Genomic DNA, 13,807 nt, shown 5'->3' with positions numbered 1-13,807 from the left:
ATACATTTCTTTATTCTGTAGTATAATGTTAAAATAATACATTCATAGTAAATTATCATTATAAATTATTCCATGAGTAAATTATGATATAATTATTAATTAATAAATAAACAAAATTACTAAATTGTTTACACCATACTTATTTAAATTATTTTAATACTACTTGAAAAATGATGGTGCATATATGATACAGTATAAGTGTTCGGATTTATGTCTTTTTTTCATATTCTATAATTATATTATATTATTTTTACATGCATACGTATGTGTAAAAAAAAGAATTTGAGATATCGAGAGAGATTTTTTTACATACATAACACAACATTTTATTGGGGAATTAATCAATGTAAAACGAATACAACATTAATGATTATTTAAACCAAAAATATTACAATCCTTATTTAAACATTAACAGATAGTGTGCAATTATTCTAGTAAATTGTTATTGACAAGAAAATCTTTTTTTTTAAAAATCCAAGACAAATCAAGTTGAATAAACGTTGATAAAGGTAAAGGAACTGCCCGATTCAAAAAAAAAAAAAAATAAAATAAGCACCATTTTGAAAAACCAATATATCTGTTTAATATTATTATTTAAATTCAATCACACCGTATTACATTTGAAGTAATACATAATAATATTCTACACTCTATTTATAGACGTGATAGAGACCCGATATTTAAATTGTTGTACAATTTTAATTTGAGTTTTGAAAGAACATTATTTCTCATTAGATTAAATTTTGATATTCAGAATAAGCGTAGTCGAATGAGATAAATTATTTCTCAGCTGAAATTCCATTAAAATAACAATTGTTTTTTTTTGTTTAAATCCAATATGATATTACCAATAGTACAGATTATATAAAAATAAAAAAATAATTGCTTGTATCATCATTTTTGAATTTATAATAATATATAATACAAAATTGATTATAACCCGATTCATAATTGAATATTATTATTATTTTAACTTCCTAAAATAAATTTAATTATATAACTTGATTTAAGTCAAACTTATATTGTAAACAAATATAGTCTGAACTAATGGCTTAGATTTTAATGTTATTAAGATCGATACAATGAAAACGACAATACCACCATAATCACTAATTATTATTATTGTACTAGGTAAGCAAACATGAGTTGAGTACCAATAAAAATCAATTATTGTCTTTTTTTCTTATTTTTATTTCAGTTTCATATTTTAACAGTTTACCATTTTCTAACTATTTTTTTTTGTATGTTTTAAGTTAATTTGTTCAAAGAATTTCAAACTGTATAATATAAATATACTTATAATATCTTATTTTTTTCTTGTATCTTAATTAATATTAATTTAATGATAAAAATATCGTTTTAATATTATTTTAGTGATTAAACTTAAATATTTACTATATTTTTTTTATATTACATATAATAAATTAATTTAAAATCTATTTTACATATCTTAAATACAATTCAAGTTAATAATATCTAAAGACAAATTATACAAATAATAACTAATTTATATGTATTCTAAAATTTTGAATTTAATCGTCAATTTAGATTAAATTAAACAAAATTGATTAAGTATTAAATGCATTTTTAAACTAACTTGTGACTAAATTATAAATATAAAACGGCTTAAATTATTAACCAAATAAAATCAAATACGAGTGATAATAAAAATTAGTAATTGAAAGTCACTTAATGTTTTCAATTAGCCTTACAAAGATATGCAATTTTAGAATATAAAAACGGAAAAGAATTGTAGTATAAAAATAATTTTTGGGTAGATATGGTATCTTTTGTATTTAATATAGTATTATAGTTTGTTTAAATTATTTAAGTTCTGTACTAACAAAAGAAAATGCCTACAAAAAGCGTCGAAACATTTACAATTATGATTATAACAACACAGCAATAACCTATATTAACCGGAATTATTCGATTTCAAAAACAATGAAATAAAATTTAACATTTTTATTGCACCCGTTACAAAAAGACTGGGACATAATACTGTAGCAATTGTTACAACCCTTTATAAAATGATTCAAAGGTCTATCCCTTCGTAATGGTGTTGTTTATTGGACTTATCGTTCATCTAAAGATCCCGTAGCCGGTGGCGCTAGTGATAAGGCATGGTTGATTTAGCGTTTCAGTCCTTTTTCCTCTGCACTCATTTCCTTTCGTTTTTCTGAAAAGGGGTTGGTTCGAAATAAACAAAGTTTGAGTAAAGGGTAAAATGCCAAGTTGTATTATATATGTATATTGTAAACATATATATATATAAAGAGAGGGAGAGAGAGAGAGAGAGAGAGAGAGAGAGATGACGCTTCTCCTTTCTCGCACTTTGGCAAGTTTTGTTTGCCGTGGACGACGGAATGAACTGGGTTTTTGTTTAAGGACCGAAATTCGATTATTGATAGTAAGTTGAAAACGGCATCTGACTTCTGCATTCACCAATGGTTTTCAAATAGAAAATGGCAACAACGGGTGCGTATGCATAAATACATATATAGTTGTAAGTATATAACGTTGTGGTTATTATTTAATGAGTTCTTGGACCGGTATTAAGGACATATAGTATTATGAAAGGTACAAGAATTAGATAAAAGGAAAAAAACACCACTTTTTAGTTAATAAAAAAATGAACCTACGTGTCTATTTATTATACCACTATCACAGTACCTACCACATATAGGTTAAAAGAGTCACATGTGCTATTATGTTTTTTTTTTTTTTTTTACTAAGGTCGCAGTACTACCAGTTCACATTCAAAACATTATTATCCTTTCACAGCCGCTCGAGAGTAGAGTATTTGTTTGGCAAACGCTTCAAGTGGAAAATATATTATGAATGTCTGTATTACATACTTTTTTAAAGTGTTTATTTCCATTGTGTTCGTACTGTTTTATTATTGTGATCGTTAGTATTATTATTATTATTGTTGTAATATATAAGTGAATACGTAAGGATGTATGTGCTTGATGAATGTAACTGAGTTATAATTTTAATTATTTTCTCTACGTGTGTTAATTAAATACCAAAATAAGATTTGTTTGGCTTACAAGTACATACTCACCTCATTTTGTAGTTTCACGTGAGACATAATAATGTATTCCTTTAAAACATGTACGTAACATCAAAATTGAAATAAATAAAGTTATAACATTTTAGTAGGTATATTGAAATTAATCACATTTTTTATAAATGTTATACTTTTACATTTATAAAGTACAAAGTCTAAATTATGTCACGTATTAAAAGTTTGATTTTAGAAAAGCGTATATTAGGTAAAATAATTATAAAATATACGAATAAATGCATAAAATAAGGTACACTGTCGACTGTCGTTAGCTTGTACTACACATTTACACCTAAACGTTCTTCAGAAAATCTGTCTCGTTTTTCACAATAAATTTATTCGTACAATACTTTTTTGAAAATTATAATATAGTTTGTAAAATGTCATGTGCTTACAGACATATTGAGTGCATTCTGTGCATTTCCATATAAATGTATAAACAAAATTGTGTGTATTACTTATAGTCCAATGGCACATCATACATTTTTTTTCTGAAAAATCATAACAATAAAATACCAAAACTAATTGAGTTTTCTATTGCAGTTGAGTTATATAATTTGTCTCGTTTATTCCAGATCAGTGTACAGGTAGTAATACAATATTGAAAATTTATTTTATTTTTATTATTTTATTAATTCTGAACAATATGATTGTATTTATTTTTTCTATTCTCAAAAGAATCAAGTCACCTATGAAATTACATTAATGTATCCCCGTTTATATACGTCGATCGAGCGTTAGCTAGTCATCTTGAAAAACGGTTAACTATGATAAATGAGAATGAGAATGAGAATAATATTTTTATATCATACATATTTTCCTGTCCTTTGAATAGCTGATAACAAACCATAACACATAAAAGGGGTCTATTTACCTTCATATAGTACATGAAATATTGATGATCTATATTATGTGCGTTAGCGCACGTGAAAGAAAAGCCAATCGGTGACCAAAGTCACTGGGTCATTTTTTTCCATCTCTCCATGTAAGACACCAGACCATATGTCAAAAATGCTTTCCAAATACTTAAGTCTGACATGATAAGAGTCGTATTTATATGTAGTACAACAGTTTCCGTATAAATTTTTTCTATTTAAATGTATCGATACGGAATATAGTGAAGAATTTATTTTTAAAATTTAATTTAATAGTTTTTTTTTTTTTTTTAATGAATAATATAATATCTAGAAGATTTAAGATAAGTAAGATGAGTTTAAATCTTCAAATAGTCTGTACCTACTGGCTGATGATAAATGTTTTGAATAATGTATTGTTAAGATTTATGCTGTTTTATTTTCGTACCATTAATAAAAGTTGTCAAATACCATGATTATTGTTAATTAGGTAAGACTTTCTGTTTTGAGCTGTTATAATCCTGTATAACCTTTTCTTACCATGACATCTTAGATTATACTGGTACGCTATGACGTGTATGCTTAGTTGACAGATGTCAACGAAAATTATAGAATACATTGAAGCTAATAATATGGGACACAATTAGAAACTGAGTATCACATGGTTAATAATTTTGTTTGGATAATAATATTAATATTAATTATTATATTATTTTAAATTGTTATATCAATAAATAATATAAAATACTTTTGGTTTTAGTTTTATGATTTATCGTCAACAATGTCAATATTTCTAGATTTTAAATTTTATATTTACATTCATTGAAAATATTACCCAAAACATATTTTAATTATTTGTGTTATTACAAGTGTGTATTGATTATAAATGAAATAAAATATATTAAAACTAAATATTTCTATTATACATATTTTATCAACAATATAATAGTATACTTATAGAAATTGATTCAATAAGTAGCTAAATAGTATTGTTATTTAAATATTATATTTTTCAAAATGGTAGTTAATAATCTAAAAATATTGTGTTTTATGTTATTTGAAGCTTAATAGATATTTTAAAAATGTTTTGCAAAACATTATTTTGTATTTTTTTTGAATAAATAGCAATCCAGAATAAAAAAAAAATTCTAGGAAGTATTCACATCATCACTGGAGTTTCTCTACTTTTTATTAATTAATTTAGAAAATATTGCCTTTAAAATATTTTTTTTTAGTACTCACCTATTTCAATAAATATAGTTATAAGGTCTGAATTTTAAACTTTCGAGAAATTCAGAAAATTTTATTTAATTAATTATATATTGGTAGTTAATTACATCTCTTTTTTTCTAAGCTATTCGTGATTACAAAGTTAAGCATAAAGCTAATTATTGAAGGTAATCCAATACTAGTATTATAAGATTGTATTAACAAGAAATTCAGTTAGTGGATAGTCTCTATATACAAGTAAGCTTCATATTTATTATTATTTTAACAAAATGTGTAAATATTATAGAAAAATATTTACAGCTTGGCTATTTTTGTATTTTATTTTGAATACATTTTTATTGTATTAAAGAAAAAAAAAATAAATGTCAATAAGTGAACTACATAAATTAATGTATAACCTATGTAATTTACCAAATCGCCTAATTGCCTTATAATTGATAAGGTCTTCTTTTTTTTAAATACATTTTTGTTTATATATTTTTAGTCAGTGTATAATGATTAATTTATTTAAAATTGATAAAAGTCAGTCATTGGTTTGAGCTATTTTTTTTTCAATACTTATTTTGATGTTTTTAAATTATATCTTTAACATTACAAATCAACATTTTAATTGGATTAAAGAAGAATGAAGAACAAAATAAATATTTTGCGTCACTCAGTATAAATTTCTAATTCTAAATTCTGGACAAGTCGGCAGGAATTGATTATAACTTATGGCACATATTTCATTCTTCATAGTTTCAATAAGTAAATTCCATTGGGTGCAATCAGAAATTCAGTTTCATTCCATCAAATATTCTGAGAGAATTTTTAAAGTTTTCACGTGACATTGTGTTAATGTTATTTGTCTCGTACTTGGGACAGTTCTGATGATTTTTCTGTCGTCGTCCGGGGATAGTATATTTTATGAGCGAATGGTCTCTTTACTCTTATTGCAAACACTACTTTACTTTGTTGTAAAAAAACACATAGTTCATAATCATATAATATGAAAAATGATGTTTTATTGATGAAAACCATAATTTAAACTAACAAATAACTCCTTGGTAAATAGTTTTAGTGACTTGAAAATTTAATGATAGTAAATAATTAGACTTTGTTAAATCAATTTAAATATTTAAATTTAATATTAATATTTGTTTAAAAACAAAATGATGTAAATATATTAAATAATTTACTATGTTAGTTGTATTTTGTGTACAAAACATTAGCGTAAAACAGAAATATAAAATACTTAATATATTATGATTTTAGATATTCAAGATAATGTATTTAACATTTATCCATCAATATTCTAAAGGATTCTAAATAATACTTTTATATAACTACAATTTGTTTTTTTATTTTTAATAATTTAGTGTTATTTATCAAACTTAGAATATTCCCTATGTTATGGATTGTTTAATTTCCTTTAAGAACATCACTTTAATAGGTATTTAAGTTAAATGTTTAAATATTTTAAATATTTTTAAGTTTTTATTTAATTTAGAATTACAATTAAGTAAGTAATTATATTTAAGTAATACGAAAACAAAACAATAATAACCTATAAAATAAATTACTGAAAATATAGTTTTACATTTAACACAATGATGAAGGTGAATTTCAATCTACTATGTGAAACTAACATACTTAAAATATTTATATAGTTATTATAAATTATATGCAATTTTCGAAAAATATATAGCATGCATAGTTGAGCGAGTTGTTTAATTTCAAAGTGGAATAACGAATAATTATTAATAAACTTCTCAATCAGTGATAATAATATACCATTATAATTAAAAAGGTCTTATATTAATACCATTAACTATTTCGTTTTTAAAACAATTTTATAATGTTTAATGTTCGTGACGCGTAAACTTTCCAGTCGCAAGGGAGAAGATATTAAATTTTGGTCTTTTTTTTTCCGTATAGTTACTGTGAAGGACATTACATTCATTAATTATAATATAGTTCAAACGAAAAAAGTATAGTTTTAATTAATTTGTATAAAATGTTGTGTTATTATAGACATGCATATATTTTTATAATTTATGTTTAAAATATAATAACAATTTATAATAATATTATTATATAATTTTAGGTAAAAATCGTTAATTGTATTACTTTTGTAGTGTTTTTTTTTTTTTAATTTTTGACTCGTTAGGTTACTCTGCCTTTTTTGGCTGCATCTACGAGTATATTCATAATAAAGACCTTTTTTTTTTTTAGTTTGGCGAATAATGCAATGTATTTTAACGGATGCTAAATTGTTATTTATATTTTCAATTAAATTAAATTAAATTAAATAAAAAACTTTTTTTTGTAAAATATCGGGGCTGAAAATGATGAAGTTATCGAGTAAAAAAAGGTTATGGTAAATTTTACCCCGAAAATTTGGGAACAAGACAAATTTCACCAGAAAAAAAAATTCAAGTAATAGTAGCATCGGCATTCGATAAAAATAAAATATTGTAGATTAACGATAATTGTATGGTTTTATCTAATGATCTGATTAAAAAATACATCGAACATTTACCACCTACCTCACATACATGAAACAGTTTATAGTATAATTCAAAATATATCTAGATATACAAAGTTTAAATTTTGGTACGCCTCAATATACTTATCGATATTAAATTTAATAAAAAATGTTAATACAATTTTATACGGGTTACTATTAAAACAGATTTAAATTGAATAACTCATGCATATTATAAACTACTAAACTAGTGTTACTAGTATTTCAACAAAAGTTTTGATTTTACTTATCCATATAGATATATATTTTCACAATCCTGGTTAAACCTTATTAAATTCAAACATAAAATTATACATACCAATTAATTATATTTAAGTGAAACATATAAAATGTATACATTTTACATTATCAAAAAAAAAAAAAATTAATTTACATCGACGATTATGTTTAAATGTATAACAGTAAATACAAACAAAATATTAAGTAATATTATTTTAGTATTATATTCTAGATATATTATTATTATTTTTATCGTTATCGATATTCATATTGTATTGTTAATAATTTTTATACTTTACTTTTTATTATCTTATTGATTTTAATAAAGTAATATTCTGCTTACTCGAGTGAAATATACGTGTACCCAAAATTGTTGAAAACACTAAGATTTCATTTGTTTACATACCTGTCGGTTTTTTTTGTTGTATAAATGGCTATAGTGGTTGTGTGCACACGTACTTTAGTAGATAATAGTTTTTGTTTTTCTTATTAATAAAAATAAATAATAATTATAACCTATGTATAGTACATAAATTAGCAAATTTGATTACATGCTCTAAGTGACGGGAATAACGAAGTTGGGAAGGCACTCACTAGTGCCACCCGACAGATTAAATTCAAATATATAGTATTTTTATAACTATAATACTCTGTTGACAATTATATTTTCGGAACTAAATTTTTGCGCGCTCTTATTTAAGTGAATTAGTAATTTACTTGATATAAGTACCACATCTGGATATCTGGTCATCTGGAGTATTTCAGACGATGAGATATTTTTAACAATTTCGACTCAATGCATTTTTCACATATTTTTAACACACTTATAGGCGTGTCACAATATATTCAATAAGGTTTAAAATCTTTCTACAGAAATAAGATGGTACTACACGGACAACCACTGAGGTAAATACCTTAAAAATAGTAATAGCTATGAATATTATAATGAACTTGTTTTCGTCAATGTCAACATTTTGAATTTTTTCGATGTCAACTATTTAAAATTTTAAAATCGAAATATCCTGTAAAATCGTTCATAATTTATTATATAATGTATATCAGTCTTATGTAAATTTCAATTGAAATATCATAAAGTTATTAAACATTTTATATTTTGTTTTAATTAAAATTTCTTTTGATTTGTAAGAGGCATTAAAATATTTTGAATTCTAGATAAACTACTTATTATCTCTTCATTTTTTTCTAAATATCCTCGCAGGAATAAGTGGTGTTTATGTTTTAAGTTTATGTATCAAAGTCTAAATTAAATTATTACTCTTCTATCATAAAACAATGTTTTTACTTTTAAATATCTATGAAAATATAAACTAGTAAAGAGTTATTTTCAATAAACAGTATCAAAGTGGGATTGCTGAGTGAAAAATTAAATGATATCCGAAAATTTGAATTTAAATTTAAATTTATAATTTTTTATCCTCCGTATTCATTATTATCTAATCATATTATAATTTATTTCCACGGCCTCCTCGTTTTACTTAAGATATTATTTACTTTATTTAGCCGGTATAACAATGACCACAAGTCTGTGCGATCATCATCTATAACATATTATATTAAACAATTTATATAATTAAAACAAATGTTTATTTGTATATCCAGATTATACCGCGGATCCGTGGACGTTTGTCACACGTTAAAAATAAAGCATTCCACAGTGACACTATAACGGACATCCGCAACGGAGTTGTGGTCTTCGTCCAACGACGGTTAATTAAATTTGCGATTTCGGCGTTATCACATTACTATCGTGCCCGACGTCGGACCATAATAATAGAATGTATAATATAATATTTTTATCTTATATTTTTTTTCCCGACATTCCTCGCACGTCCTTTCGACAAGTCAGCTCATCGGATTCACGATCGCTATTTGTTATTTATACACAGAGGTAATATATTATTATATCCATCTTGGTCGGCGAGTTTTCGGACGGGAGGCAGTGCGCGATCGGGTTGCCGCTGACTTGTCGGCGCGGCGGCAGGACCCGGGGCAGGATGCTAGGGCGCGAGTCGTAAGAGTGTGACAAATGGCGAGTGGGGGTCAGAGGAGGCAGCGAGCGATTGTTCTTTTGACGCCTCTAATGGACGTAATTTTTTCGTATAACCCGGCTCTCGCCCCCTAGAGATGAGCCATCTTCCGACCGCCCCCGTCTTCTCGTCAGCCAGAGAGATGCGAGTCGCGACGAGTCGACTGTTCAACCAGCCTGCTGCTGCTGCCGCCGCCGCCGCCGCCGCCACCTCTCAAAGGGACTCGGCGGCGGCGGCGGCGGTGGCGGCGTTGAACGTTTTGCGCACGGCAGTCGGACGACAATGTTTGGCCCCGTCGGTAGTGTCCTCCCGTCGATCGCCGCGATCGCGACCGAAGAGAATACGAATACGATTGCGACTACGGTGGCGGCGCAGCGGTTGCAGTCGATGTCAAGCGGTGTTGTTCGCGTCGTGTCGGCCGATACGGTTTTCGAATAGTGTGACATAACCGCCGTGCGTGGGGATCCCTCACCCATCAACCCAAAGACGATTTAAAAAAAAAAAAAAAATAATAATAACCTTCATTCCGGTGTTTTTGTTATTGTTATCGCCGTCATCATCGTCGGTTTTTTTTTGTTTCCTTTTGTCACGTACCGCATATTATATCGTCGTTATATAATAATAATAAAAAAAAAAAACTGTTGACACAACTGCCGCGTGTCCGTACACGACGAATTTCGTCCGCGTGTCCGATGGCGGCCTTGTTCCTGTCACCGTCGTCTCCTTACACGATATTTGTTTACCTGTTACTCATCCGTAAGTGGTTGCATACTTATATACGAAATAAAAATAATGCAGGGACTCCCTTAATCGCGATTTTTTATTAGTGTTACTATTTTATGAATACTTCATTTTGCGTACTCGTTAATATATATATATCTGCGAATACGTTTAAATATGTTATGCTTGTAAATATAAGCTGCAGTGACAGGACCTAGAAGGGATCCCTTTATCTTCCATGACTTGTATTGGAGTGTATTAATATTACACGATAAATATTTTATTCGGTATAGTGACGATAATATTTCAGTTCCTACATAACAAAAATATTTATTGAGAACATTTTAGAAATTTCTAATAGTGTTGCTACTATACCGGTATCCTACTGCGATCTATTCCGCATGCCTAGTATAATTTATTAATACGAGTAAAATATATAATAAAAAACCATGCAGGATACCAATATAATATGTTAAATATAACTAACATAAAAGAACATAAATTAATTAACTGTTAAACACTCGGCTCTTCGTGTATAAACTACATACATATTAATAAATCAAAGAGATTTTAGAAGAGTTCACAAAATATTATCAGGTCCAAGACAGTACCGTCGTATGAACTAAGTAGGTATTATATTTTTTTTCACATATTTTAAGAAAACCGTATAATATTATAACCGTCGTGGGTCCGTATTTAAAAATATAAATATTTTTTCCCTTGGACATTATCTTCAATAAAATATATTGCTCTAAAAATTGTAACATCACCAGATAAATATAAAATAAGGGCATACTTGTATGCTTTAGTACATAAATACAACTACGATTACTTTTTTTTTCGTTTTTGACAGACAACGTAATTTAGTGAATAATATCCTATAATCTATATGTTTTAATATAAATTGCAAATCATAAATCCATTCAAATGCTATTATTGTACCACTTATGTTGTGGTTCAATTTTACGTCAAATAGAATGTTAAATTATAATACTATCTTTGCAAATTGGCATAGTAATAGATATTTGCGATATTTTGTCAATAATACATGTATTGGGAAATGTACAGTTGATACAATATTAGCGAATTCGCACTCAATATGTATTTCACAATTATGGGTAGCTACATCATAAAATATGCAATATATAATTTATTATTATAGTAGGTAAATATAATGACGAGTCTCTCAAACGGATCAAACTGTATATACCATTTATTATACCTACAATGAATATTTTTTATGAAACATTAGTATAATATGTTATGTATATTATATATTTTATTCACAACAAATAAAATATTTAAAAAAAAAATATTAATGAAACAAGTTTTAACTTAAATAAGCATCGAAAACGCGTTCAGTTATGGATACTTAGACCTGAAATTATTAAAGAATTAAATTATCGAAATTGTAATATTCTATTGTTTTGTTAAGTATTAACCTTTACTTACGTACGAGTAATAACATGCATCACTAAAGTACATTGCATTATTATATTGATTTATTTAAAATTTGCCTAAATGTAAATAAAAATTCAGATAGTAAAATTTAAATATAAATATACCAAAAAAACTTACCGATCTATATGATTATTCAATTATTAATATTAATTACTATTGTTCACGATATTATATATGATATGTATACAGTTGAAGTGTTAATACTTTAACAATTATTAAATTAAATCAAAATAATATGAATAATATTATAAAATATCTTATTATACTTATATCATTTTTCATTTATTTATTTTTACGAGTTTATAACTTTAGAAACGTTGTAAGGTAAATTCTTAAGAACTTCATTCCTTCAATCAAAATGAATTAATTTAAATTATTAATACATTTCATAAAGTCATAATTGTTTAATAATATTAAACGTTTTTAAAATGGACAAGAACCTGATGAATGTGAATAAATTAAAGATATAATAGTATCTACCAAAAAGAATCGATTTCAAAACATTTATAGTTTAACACTAGACTTTTGAAATAAATGTATTATACCAGCTAATCATCTATAAATATATTTTTATAAAAATATTTTAATATTTAAATTGATAAACAAATGACTTGGTTTGCTTATATTATGCTTATTTTCACATGGAAAGTTTGATACTTTAAACCTCTGTGAGAGTGCTTATAATATGAAAATATAGCTACTATAAATTTAAACCAATTTAAACAATATATAAAATGTAATACAATTATAAAATTGAGCAAACACGGTAAATAATAATGGTTTCATTAAAAAGTTTGTTTGCACCTGAAAGCACAGGGATATATTGTGTTAAATCTTTTGTAAGTTAGATTTTCCTATATATGTGATGTAATATTTTAATTGAATATATTTTGATTCAAAGCAAAGCTGTGACATAATTTAATTCACTTAATAGGTGGTTATGTTACTGTAATATTGTACTAGTAGGAAAAAGTTTCACTTTTGAAAAAGTAAAATATTAAATATTATATATTCTAAATAATAAATATTATTTATATTTTTTCTCGAGATTATTACATTTTTGGACTTGCTCATCTGAAAGAATAGAAATGTTATATAAATTATTTGGAGGCTGAACTCAAGTAAACATAATTTTGTATTATTTTAGTAAGTACTATTAAACCGTTTAATTTGGTGTACATTGTTTTGTTTTATTTTTTAATGAACACAAAACCAGTATTATTTACTGTTACTTTATTTAAGTATGATTTACGTACTCAACATATTTGTAGAAATAATCATGGTAGATATTTTTAGTTTAATTATTTCTAATATAATGAATACGAAACGCTGGATATTTTATCGTTATACACTTAAATTATATATGTATGCTGTGTATAATATGAGTATACTATAAAATGATCAATCAAGTTAATCTAAAAACGAATTAATGTCTGAACACTTTGAACATATCCATTATAAATGGTAATTGATACATCCAATTTGTAACAATGGATATTAAAAATACATTTTGAATTTTGATCATTTTATTATTTTCGTATTATATCATTTTTAAGACTAAATGAATTTAAACGTGTATATTGTAGCCATATCATTGAATATTATTGTACATCAAGCGTGTTTAATTGAGTGATTTATGTGTGCATAGATTAAAGAAAAATATAATATGTAAGACTTG

General features: G+C 25.8%; 1 protein-coding gene across 2 annotated transcripts in view; it reads left to right on the top strand.

The window, feature by feature from the left end:
• The first annotated feature begins 10,231 nt into the window (after window positions 1-10,231).
• The window catches only part of LOC113548622, a 112,389-nt gene continuing 108,813 nt past the window's right edge, over window positions 10,232-13,807 (top strand). The window contains exon 1 of one of the 2 annotated variants that reach the window (XM_026949592.1): window positions 10,232-10,704. In XM_026949592.1, coding sequence (XP_026805393.1) covers window positions 10,641-10,704 — 64 coding nt within the window. In that variant the 5' untranslated portion in view covers window positions 10,232-10,640. The remainder of the gene's footprint in view (window positions 10,705-13,807) is intronic. The other variant, XM_026949593.1, reaches the window with a different exon arrangement.

The sequence above is a fragment of the Rhopalosiphum maidis genome, chromosome 4 (assembly GCF_003676215.2).
Source record: "Rhopalosiphum maidis isolate BTI-1 chromosome 4, ASM367621v3, whole genome shotgun sequence".
NCBI classification, from domain to species: Eukaryota; Metazoa; Arthropoda; class Insecta; order Hemiptera; family Aphididae; genus Rhopalosiphum; species Rhopalosiphum maidis.
Note: the sequence above shows the minus strand (reverse complement) of the source record. Positions and strands in the feature narration are given on the sequence as shown.